This window comes from Phocoena phocoena, chromosome 18, assembly GCF_963924675.1.
Source record: "Phocoena phocoena chromosome 18, mPhoPho1.1, whole genome shotgun sequence".
Lineage (NCBI taxonomy): Eukaryota > Metazoa > Chordata > Mammalia > Artiodactyla > Phocoenidae > Phocoena > Phocoena phocoena.
Window position 1 is genome coordinate 17,962,469 of NC_089236.1, and position 11,729 is coordinate 17,974,197.

Below are 11,729 nucleotides of genomic sequence, written 5' to 3' on the forward strand. Positions count from 1 at the left end.
CAAGAGCTCTTTCTTGCTTTCTAAATATTTTTTATAGCAATCTAGCTTCATGGCTGTGATATTTTCCCTTATTTCTAAGGAGATTTGCCATTTGGGGGAAGTTTTCTTTTGCTTCCTGCAGTGATCACTCTTTCCTCTGAGTTGTTTTTGTCTCTCTCTCTTATGTTGGAGACTTTTTCTCAGATGTCCTGTCATCCTTTATTGTCTGTTCCTGCAAGGCGTTGAGCAGGATATTCACACTGTGTCAGGTATTACCCAAGGTCCCTTCACGTTGGAGTGATCCAGCAACAACTGCCTTTACCAAGAGGTGGAGCTTTGCTTCCCCACTAGTGAGATAAGCAGACGTTGTCTCCTGATGAGATGCAGCATGAAGTAGAGAATGTCACCTATGTGTCTTACCAAAAACATCTGATCTGAATCTAATCACACCTTTAGATCTAACTTCCACTTGACAGGATTTACAAGAGATGTGGGGACAAGTTCAATGACACAAGACCCAATCAGACAAATCAGCTGTGAGACACTTCTTCAGTTAATGGCCTGCTCCCTTCAAAAAGTCAACATTGTGGGGCAAACAAAAGGAAAGAGGACTGTTCTAGGAAGGATAATGAAGAGACGTAATAACCAAATGCAATGAGATTCTAGGGACAGTGGGGGAAATTTGAATGGGTTGAATGGATTCTGAATTTTAAATGGATTTAATATTAGAATATATTTGGAAGCTTTTTTTTTTTTTTTTTTTTTTTTTTTGCGGTACGCGGGCCTCTCACTGTTGTGGCCTCTCCCGTTGTGGAGCACAGGCCCCGGACGCACAGGCTCAGTGGTCATGGCCCACGGGCCCAGCCGCTCCGCGGCATGTGGGATCTTCCCGGACCGGGGCACGAACCCGCGTCCCCTGCATCAGCAGGCGGATTCTCAACCACTGCGCCACCAGGGAAGCCCTGGAAGCTATTTTAAATTTTCTCAGGTGTGATGCATTTGGGTTATATAAGATCCTTATTCTTTGAATAGAGATACTGAAATATGTAGAGGTGAAATATCATAATGTCTGCAGTCATTTTCAAATGGTTCAGAAAATACTGTACGTACACCTATATCTAAAGATAAAGCATATATGTTAAAATATTAACAATTGTAGAACTTAAGAGGTGGGTATATGGGTGTTCATTATAGTATTTTTAAAATGTTTCTATATGTTTACATTTTTCCGTGATAAAAATGTAGGTGGAGGAAGGCGGGAGATACCAAAAAGCTGCTAGAAGTTTGTGTGAGTCCTGGTACATGGGCAGGAAGGGCTCCTCAACTGGTGAGGCAACTGTTTCATCCAGAGACCTTCACATGTCAGTGTTGTGTGTCTTCTCTCCAGCCAGTCAGTTCCCGGAGAGGGGCTCCCAGTGCCTGCCTCAGTGTGTAAACCTCATGGCCAGCCCCTGCGAGCTGAATGGAGAAGGAGTCCAGGCAGCCTCTCCAGTCAGTTCACAGACTTTGACGGAACTTTTTCATGGATGTCTCACCCCATCCTCAACTGGGCAATGCCTCCAGAGAATAAACTGAAGGTGTCCTACCAGGGAGCAGAGGGGCAGTCGCCTGGGCTGAGTAAAATAGGGGAAGGAGCCTGAGAGTATGTCTCTTCATACAGACTTTCCGCCAGTTCTGTTTCCTGCCCCACTTTGTTGCTGCTTGATATCCCAAGTCCTGAGATCCCCTGGGGTTTGGGTCAGAAGGGCTTGCTAATCACGGTGAGGCTGTGTAGAGCATGGTTTGTGGGCCACGCCCCTGCAGAGGTTCACATTCTGCCGTGTGACCTGGGACAAGTTATTTAACTTCTCTATGCCTCACCCACAAAATCAGGTGACAAACTTTCACATTGTTGGGGGATTACGTAAGCTAACACACCTTCAACATTTAGACCAGTGCCCGATACAGAGTTAAGTCCTTTGACTAAACACACACACACACACACACACACACACACACACACACACACACCTCCCAGCCCCCACCAACTTAGGTTTCTACTTTCTCTGATCTGTGAGGTCTCTTTGTATCTTCTGTAATTTTAGTGCTATCTCAAGCCTGCTATATGCACTTCGGCTTTCTTTTTCCTTGTGGAGTTTGGCCTTTTTTTAAAAAATCCCTTGACCGTCCCTCCAGTCAGGTTTGGGGAGTAAGTAGAGTTACATGTATGTGTGCGTTTCACAACATTAAACCACAAGTCTCAACAGCTTTCTTTCTTTCTTTGTCTCTCCTAAAGCCCCGCTTCGGTACATTCATCATATTCTAGCCTGAACTCTCAGAGTGTTGCAGGCAGAGTCAGGGGAGTGAACGCCAGGCTTCTTAGATCAGAACCAGCTCCTAATGTTCTATCTAGAAAATGCTGAGAACACCTCAGGATAAACCTGCTGGTTGAGTGTTCCATGAGCTCCTTTCCGGAATCTCCTGAGTCACCATCACTGGCAGAGGGGAAGGAAGGGTTTGTGGTGGAGCCACCCTGAAGCTTGTGTAAGAAGCTGTGGCCCATGGCTGTGTCAGCACCAAACAGCCGACAGGCTTCTCGCCCCACCACCCAGAGCTCTTGATTCCTAGGGATCACCCGATCGACCTAGAGAACTTGATCCTGTCTTCACAGTGGTAGAAGGGGGCGCCTTTGCGAATGACTTGCTTGAAGAGTTTGGAATGCTGGTTTAAAAGAAAGAATTCCTCCCCAGGTAGGATTAGGCCCACGGAGTTTTGTGATCCTCTTCTGTCTGGGTCATGACGTTGCCCCTTTAAACTCAGAAGCCCCACTCGAAGTGTAGGATACATTTGAGGGAGAGTGGCTTCTCCAGTTAAATCTGAAGCCGCCTTCTGGCTGGCCGTCCCTTGGACTTCAGCGCTTTCTACTGAACGGTAATAAAGAGCTTGGGCCGCTTATTTCCATTTTCCATTCCCCTCCCGACCCCAGATCCATTCTGCAGACCTTCCTGCTCTATTCCGTGCCCTGGGAAGGCAACTGCTGATAGAGACACTGGACTGAGATGAGAGGGTGGGAGGAAGAAGAGGCCAGATGATTCTCTGCCCATTCTCAGCCTAAAGGGGTGCTCCTGGCCCAGCCCCCTAGTTCCGCACTCCCTGGCTCGAGGCCACCTTTTCCAAGTGCCTGAGAAGATGGTGGTCCACACACCTAGACCCTCCCTCCTGGGCCTGCTTTCTGCATACAGTAGGTCCTTGCTGTGTGTACAGTGAGGGGGGCGGCCACGTTCATCCCAGCCTCAGGCAATCGTGAAGTCTGGTTCTTTCCTTTTTGGCAGCCCCCGGCTCCGCGACCACACTTTTGTTTCTTTTAGCTGCATCACAAGGCATGTAGGATCTCATTTCCCTCATCAGGGATGGAACCCATGCCCCCTGCATTGGGAGCGCAGAGTCTTAACATCTGGACCTCTAGGGAAGTTCCCCCACTTCCTATACTTCTTTCAGCCGTTCTCAACATTTAGCTTTGCTTCCTTTACACAACCTCTTCTGAAAAGACCCTGACGATTCATTCACATTACAATGCCAATAACTATCCCAGCTACCTTTCTTCTAGGGATATTTTCTTTGAAAAACCGAAGTCCAAGGGATGAATCTGTAACTGTTGAATTTCAGAGAGGAATAGAATTGAGGGTGGGATTCAACCCCCCATCTTGTCAAATCATTCGTCTGTCTATTCAGTCCACCAGGCTTTGCAAGGGGAGGGTGCATTTAAAGTGCATGGAAGAGATACTAATTCTGGGCTTTGGCTACTCGAATTAAACGTGCTTTGGCGTGGGAAGGACAGGGGAGAAGCTCTAGAATGGGGATGTTAAATAGAAGTGGTAGGAAAGAGGGTAGAGGCTAAGTGTCCAGAGTTCAGACATCAGAAGAGCAGTCTAGGGCTCTGCACCCCTAACCCCTGTACCCTTCCCCCAGCCTTGGCCCCCTCTTCACCCCAGAACAAGTCTGAATCTGGAGAATTCTGAGGGTGGGAGAGGGATCTGCAAGAAAAGCCTGGGCCCCCAGAACTCTGCTTCATTTGCATTTGTAGCGTGCTTCAGTGTGACAATATTAACCGCTGTCCCTTATTGAAAGCTAGACTGTATGTTGAGGGCAGGGACAGTGCCTGTATCTTCTCCATCCTTATAGCTCTTGCACATTGCTCAGTGTTTTGCACATAGTAGGTGCTCAAGAGATACAAGCTGCCTCGATGAACACATTATCTCGCTGAATTCTCATAAGAACTTTGCGAGGTGCCCCCTATTATCACTCCCATTCTGTAGATGAGGTGGCTGGGGCGTAGTTGGGTTAAATAATTTGCCCAGTTGATGAGTTATAGAGTTCCTGTTCTATTCCGTTCTGACTGACTTCAAGGCCAGACTCGAAGCCAGTGGGCACAAGCCAAGCGCATTTAGACGGCACCAACTTGAGCAGAGCGTGGGGTTGCATCTCCATCTTGGTAGCAATTCTCTCATGGAAGAATTTTCATAACCCTGAAAATCCTTATATATGTTTCTCTGAATCCTTTATATTTCTCCTCCAGGCTAAGCCAACGCTTGGTGCCATACGAAATTGAAGTTTGTGGAATACAAAAATAGGTAGAATAAAAATTGCATAATGATATGGTGTCATGTTCATAATCTGGAGATAATTTTTAATAATGTTGCCTCCTTTTTTTGGAAGAATTGGAAGTGCTTTTATGAGAATTAATTAGTTTAGGTTTGTAATTTCATGCTTGAAGTAAGCTGCAAAAATGCCCATGGGTCCCAGGTTGCTGGAGGGGACCAGGGTGAGGGAGAAGGATTCATTATTAGGTTTTTAGCTTGAAATCTGAGGCAGAACAATACCATTTCTCATGGAAAAATTTTTAAATACTTTTCCATAGCCAAATTTCCTTGGGGGTGAATGTATCAGAGGAGTGGAAATCAAGACAATGAGGTAACAATAAAAGACTCCTTTTTTCCTTTCTAAAATTATTTTGTTTTTCCTGAGCCACTGCTTTTACGAGACGCGTGGGAAGGGAATACAGGGGTAACACTTCAGTGCACCGAGAAAGGCTTCTCTCGGTGAGTTCAGAGGCAATCACAGGGTTCTGATCACAGGTTTCCATAATCCTGTGGGAGAGGAGTGCCACGGGTATCATTCCTAATTAAGTGCCCTCCAAAACCTTCTAGGAGGCATTCGGGGTGATTACTCTTCACCCATGTCTTGTTACTAATCATGGGTGCAATCAGGAGCTCACAGAGCCAGGCCAATGGGATCTGTTAGGAAAAGAGAATTAAAAACAAATCTGCCAACCCAGCAAACCTTCTCCACAAAGGTAGGAGAGAAAGAAAACAGTTTTATTATTGAATAAGCATCACACCAGAATGCGATGTGCATCACAGGCAATCAGCTAAGAGACTGCAGAGACAGAGAGGAATCTCAGCCTTTTGTACAGGCAGGCAGACACAGGCCCTTACCTACACAATAATAACCAGTCCTCACACCAAGTTCATCCTGGATTTGCCTGGTAATTGGGGTCACCATCTGTGTTACCTAATTGGCTTTAACCTAAAGAAAAACCAGCTTCTCCTATCTTTATGACAGGAGGTAGTTTTGCAACAAGGAGCAAGGCTCCCACCCTCCCACAGAGATGGGGGAGGGGCCCTATCTCCCTTGATGATGGCATTTCAAAGGGATGGCTCCCTGGTCCTTGAGAAAGACAGTCCTAAAGCTGGCAGGAGTCTGAGTTAGCTTTTTAAAAACTTTACATACCTTTCAAAGAGACAGAGAAAAGAACTTAGAGTTACCAGTTTTCTCAAGTGAATGCTCTAAAAAGAGGGAGGAAGGAGAAGCATCTTCCCTTATTTTCAACAGGGAGAGCTAAGCCTCTTATTTTTCATCTGTATTTGCCCTTTCAGGCCCAAGAAATGGCAGGAATGGGATCCCCACCTCCCGCTCACTCAGGGACTCTCCCACCTTGACCCAGGCTTTGCGGCAAGAGGCACAGCCTGGACAATCTCATTGCTCGACTGCCTTGCTTCTGTCCATCTTCGGGGCTGGGGCTTCTGGAAGGGAGCAGTACCCCGCTGGTGTTGAGTTGCATCAGGTGGGTTCTGGGGAAAGTACGAGTCTTTTGTGAGGTGACCTCACCGTACCACCTGAGGTTGCAGCCAGGACACTTGAGGTGTCGTGCATTCTAAAATCTGCCTGGAGGACGGACACTTCCCTGGTGGTGCAGTGGTTAAGAATCCGCCTGCCAGTGCTGGGGACATGGGTTTGATCCCTGGTCCGGGAAGATCCCACATGTCGCGGAGCAACTAAGCCCGTGCACCACAACTACTGAGCCTGTGAGCCACAGCTACTGCGCCCATGTGCCACAACTACTGAAGCCCGTGCACGCCTAGAGCCCGTGCTCTGCGACAAGAGAAGCCACCACAATGAGAAGTCCACGCTCTGCAATGAAGAGCAGCCCCCCGCTCGCCGCAACTAGAGAAAGCCCGCACGCAGCAATGAAGACCCAATGCAGCCAAAAATAATTAGTTAAAAAAGAAACCTGGAGAACGAGAAGGAAGGCAAGGTCCCAGCTCACCACGTGCTGAGGATGGGGGCCTAGCCCACTTTAAAGAACACAGCTTCCCCCAGCCCCAGTGGGAGCAGATGAGTGTGGAAATCTGTGAGGATGGACAGCTGAAACCCAAAACTCAGCAGGACCAAACTAAACCCCAACTCCTGCAGTTCTTACTTTCACCAAAGGATTGCTTCTATCCAAGAGGGGAAGGAGAAACATCTTCAGAATCAATGAGTCAGAAAGGGAGGAACTCAACCCATATTCAAAGGGGTAATCAGCTCTCCAACGTGGAACAAATCTCACTCTATACAGTGTTTGCGGAGAAGAAAACCGGATTCCTTTATATATAAGGAGGAAATAGATTCGTGCTTTTCAGCCACATCTGCTCATGCACCTCCTCACTCCCGCTCGTGGGTTAACGGGAGGCCGATGGACCTGAAAGGTGTGGGTGAATTGGAACACGCAAAATACCCCTCTCATAAGGAGAGCACCTTTTAAAAAACAAAACAGAAGGCATGATTTGTTTCTTCCTAAGCTTCCCTATGCTGTAGCTCTGTGATATAAGTACCTGTATACGTACATATGTGTATGTTTCTCTCTGAGCAGAAGAGCAGGAGGGAAGCCCCTCCGTCTGCCCCCACCATGTCCCTGGCGGGCTCTGGCTTGCCTTGGGTGGGGAGGCAAGGGCTGAGGCTACCCTACTGGCCCCTGACTGCCCTCCCCTTCAGTTGGCAGTGGCCATGGGAGTGGAATTCCCAGTCCTACGGGCCAGCTTTGTCCCATTGCCACTCTTGCTCCTGGCAGGCAAGGCCAGCTACCCCATGGTCTTCAGGGAAGTTTCTGAAAGAGGATGGGATTTCACCCTCCTTCCAGAGCCAACATTACTGGAATGGGAGAAGGAAGGATGAAAGAACTGGAGAGGGCAAAGCCAGGCCACTGCCTGTGTGCCATGGAGCATCCTCACCTCCTCCCCGGCACTGGCTCTGGGCCCTGTGTCTGCTCTCTGGCCACCTCTGTGGGCTCAGCCTTTCCCAGGGACCCTGGCAGATGCCTAGTGACATGGCAGATGGACCCTTTTCCACTATGGAGTCATAAGTGTTGGGTAAACTATAATCAAAAATAGTTGTTTTAATGTAGGCTGCCCTTGAGCAAAAAAAAGAAGGAAATCCTCAAGTGGCAGAAACCGGTTGAAGAGGGAAACCACAGCTGAAGCAGTTGAGTGAAGCCCGGAGTCCAGAGGGATCTTAGAGGAGCCCAATTTAGGCTCGAGGGACCAGGCTGCGGTCATAGCACCTGTACAGGAACAGGAGATGTGGCCTCACTCTTGCTTGGAGGAGAGAAAATTTTGATCTGAGCTCAGCAGAAAAGCAAGAGCATTGAAGTAGCACCCCTTTCTTAAAAGGGGATTGGAAAATTCTGCCTGCCAGCTCAGCCAGCCATGCCAAAGCAAACGGTCTATCTTGGGAGTGCAAAGAAAAACAGTTGCCTGTCAGAAACCGAATCCCTGGGGCCTGTGCCATGAATGAGCACAGAGTTCAAATTCCTACTACCTGTGAGCTCCGTGAGCCCCAAACAGAGAAACTAACATAATATTTGCTCTAAACCAATTGAAACCTCCAGGATCCTGGTAGACGCTAATGTGAAACCACTCTGTGTAAAAACTGTCATAACCCAGAGCACACGGGAGTCACACAGGAAAAACAAATCCTACTGAAGATGAGCTCACAATAAAAAATGACAAATCATGTGAGGAAATGAGTCTCCATGAGCAGAAACCAGCGGATGCCTCCAGAGGGTCCTCAGTGCCTCAAACTCTGCAGATAACGGAACAGTCCGAAAAGAGCTATAAACACATTCAGACCCAGCATTCCAAAAGCAGGGTTCAGAGGTTCTAGCCCCTTCCCAACCTGCCCCTCCTGTGTCCACCGTCTCAGTTCATTCCAATCCCACCTGCCACACAGACTCAAAACCTTGAGCACCTTCAAGTTCTTCCTTTCTCAGCCTTTTGTCTTAATAATGGCTCTCAATGTCCTTGCCTCCCTCTCCTCTCCTCTGTGACCATGATGGGCATCTAGCTGGGCTGTCCACTTTTCCATCCCCAGCGTCCCCCCTTCTCTTTATTTCACCTCCACACTGCCACTAAATTAGCCTCTTAAATGGAAGCCAGATGGTTTCACTTCTCTGAGACAAACTCCTGATTATGAAAGTCTAAGCCTTCCTTAACTTGGAGCTAAACTTTCTTTCCAGTTTTGTTTCCTGTTATAATACATCCCACCCCTCACCCCAACCTCGTGTTTCAGCCTTTCTGGTTTGTTTGTCCTTCCTACACTCTCCCTAATGCCTCCAAGCAGTCTCTTCCCTCTGACTAGGCTGCTCTCCCATCTCATCTGCCTACTGAAGGTCAACCTTGGCTTCAACCTTCTAGAAGCATGATGTCCTGGAAAAATGCAGGCATCATCAGGGCTAGAATATCTGGTTTCGAATTCCAGAAATGTCACTTAAGAGCAGTGCCTCAGGCAAGTCACAACCTCTCTGAGCCTCAGTGTCTAATTATATAAAATGGGAATGATCCCTACTTTGCAGAGTTGGGAGAATTAGAGATAATCTCTGTAGAGCACTGAGCACGGAACCAGCCCCAGTACGTGATCAGTAAACAGTAAACTCTCAACCTCTCCTTTTTTTTTTTTTTTTTTGCGGTACGCGGGCCTCTCACTGTTGTGGCCCCTCCCGTTGCGGAGCAGAGGCTCCGGACGCGCAGGCTCAGCGGCCATGGCTCACAGGCCCAGCCGCTCTGCGGCATGTGGGATCTTCCTAGACCAGGGCATGAACCCGCATACCCTGCATCGGCAGGCGGACTCTCAACCACTGCACCAGCAGGGAAGCCCAACCTCTCCTTTTTTATGGGAGTCATGTCCTCCTGCTTCCCCATCTAGAGGACCATGAGGCTGGAGTCTGCTTTGTCTTTGCATCTTTGCCCTTTTCTGTGTCTAACATAGGCAGTCTTGAAACACATTGATTGACACGTGGTGGAAAGAACTAGGCACACCTAACTTGATGTTAGAAGGGGAGACTTTGGGTAGAGGGACCTCTCAGATGTTGAAGTGATTGTGTCACTCCAGAGAGGGCAGAACCACCATCAGGAGTTCTAAGGAGGCTGATGGTAGCCCAGGATGGGAAGGAATATCCAAATTTAGAGCTGTTTAACATGAGAATAGGTACCAAATGGAAGTTACTTGCCATTAAAAAGTATAGAAAGTATTCCTGGGTGGAATGAGGTATAAGACCAGATCAGTGATTCTTATCTTAGGGAGTCACAGGTACCTTTGAAAGTCTGACAAAAGTTATGGATCTTCTTCCCTAGGAAAATGGCCCAAAGCATAACATTTTGCAAATAATTTCAGGAGCTTCATGGATCTTAAGTAACATCACCTGAAAACGCTTCGGCTTTCTCTTTCAGTATTAATAGTGAGAGGTGCATTGCTCAAAATTCACACCTGCCATCTGGAGGTCCAGCTTCATATCTAAAGCTCATTGCCTTTTGCTACAGATTCAATACTCGGCATATTTTTTGATAAAGTGAATAAATAAATGAATGAAATCATTGATTAATCTGATCTTCAAGGAAACCTGTGTGCTTGAAGGAGAGAGAAAGAGAAGGAAAACAGAAAGAAAACAATGAAGGGTTTTAGAGAAAGACCAGTACAGGATAACAAAAAGTTGGAGAAGGGTTAATCAGGGTCAAAGAAGAGGATCAATTTTGGAAGGCCTCAACTCCCGGCCTCTGCCCAGGGCTGAGCGCCCCATTGAACTTCTAAACCCAAGATCCTGCAGAAGCAGACTCCATCCTGCTGGCCCTGACTCCTTGCCCTCAGAGTGATGGTGGCACATACCCAGGGGCTACCGGGGAAAATCACTCATAAGATCATGCCCATGTCCAGGTGATATTCTGATTTGATTTTGAAATCTCTTTCCCTCTGTGAATTTAGGTCTTAATTATTCTGCAACCACTTTTTCTGTTATTTCAATTGCTTAGTTCAAACGTGGTAATGAGTTACTAAACGAAGTATGCTGAGGTTTGTTTTTTCCCTCAGAGTATCATTATTCAAAGATTAGTTGATTTTCAACACAAACACCGGTGACAATAAGTCCCAAGAGGAAAATATGCTGTCCAAGCGCAGGGGGATTCCTTGTTTGAGAAACTGAATTTGAGATTCTCCAGGATTAGCTGGTCTTCCGATCCACATGAGCGAAGAAGACAGGCTGCTCTGCCCCAGTCAAGGCCTCTGGCTCTCCCCACAGCCTGCCCCCTGCGCTCACCTGGAGTTACAGTGGTTGCGGGATTTCAGGAGGCGCCTCAGGCTCTCCAGGGCCTCGGGCAGCCCCTCTCCGGTGAGGGCGCTGCAGCCCTGCAGCTCCCAGCAGTGCCCCTGGAACCTGTGCAAGCCCAGCCTGTCTCTGATCTCAGGCAGCGGCAGGGCATGGGGTGCCTCCTGCTTGTTGGCCAGCACCAGGAGGGGCACGCTGGCCAGGTGGGGGTCGGCCAGGGCCTCGGTGAGCTCAGCCTCTGCCTCGGGCAAGCGGGCTTCGTCTGTGCTGTCCAGCACGAAAATGAGGACGTCCGTGCCCTCCAGGTAGTCCTTCCAGCTGGCCCTGAGCTGGCTCTGCCCCCCGACATCCCAGAGGGTCAGAGACACGTGCCCAGGGGCTTCAAGAGGCTCCACGTTGAAACCCACGGTGGGCAGGGTCTCCATCAGCTGGTCGCCCTTCAGTTTGTACAGGAGCGTGGTCTTGCCGGCCAAGTCCAGGCCTATCATCACCACCCGGGCTTCTGCCTTGTGACCTCGGGAGTTCACAGACCCCATGGGGGCCACTGCCAGACCCTAGGGGAGAAAGGCCGGGTGCACACATCAGCCATTCTTTTCAGAAGAAACACAAATCCTTGCGGGCACGTGGGAGAAGAGCTTCTACGCCCAAGTAGGAAAGTATCTTTACAGTGTCATATTTCAAACAAAGGCCTGGGCTTCGAAAGGGCAGGGAAGTAGGGGTGTGTGAGTCAGCATCCGCTGACCTATCTCTGGGAGGTGCCCGCTGCAGAGAAGAGGGCAGGGCCTCCCCCTAAAAGACACGGAATGTGGGCTCACATTCCTTGGTAGTTAAAGCAAGGAGGCACAACGAAGTTCCAGTT

General features: G+C 48.5%; 1 protein-coding gene across 1 annotated transcript; it reads right to left on the reverse strand.

The window, feature by feature from the left end:
- Window positions 1–10,634: 10,634 nt before the first annotated feature.
- Window positions 10,635–11,429, reverse strand: ARL11 (ADP ribosylation factor like GTPase 11). Its single transcript, XM_065896242.1, has one exon. It carries the CDS (start codon window positions 11,404–11,406, stop codon window positions 10,858–10,860), a length of 549 nt encoding a protein of 182 aa, XP_065752314.1. The 5' UTR covers window positions 11,407–11,429; the 3' UTR covers window positions 10,635–10,857.
- Between the last annotated feature and the right edge of the window lie 300 nt (window positions 11,430–11,729).

Excerpts from the sequence above, each read along its gene's own strand:
- ARL11 (XM_065896242.1), bottom strand. The coding sequence starts at position 11,406 with ATGGGGTCTGTGAACTCCCGAGGTCACAAGGCAGAAGCCCGGGTGGTG.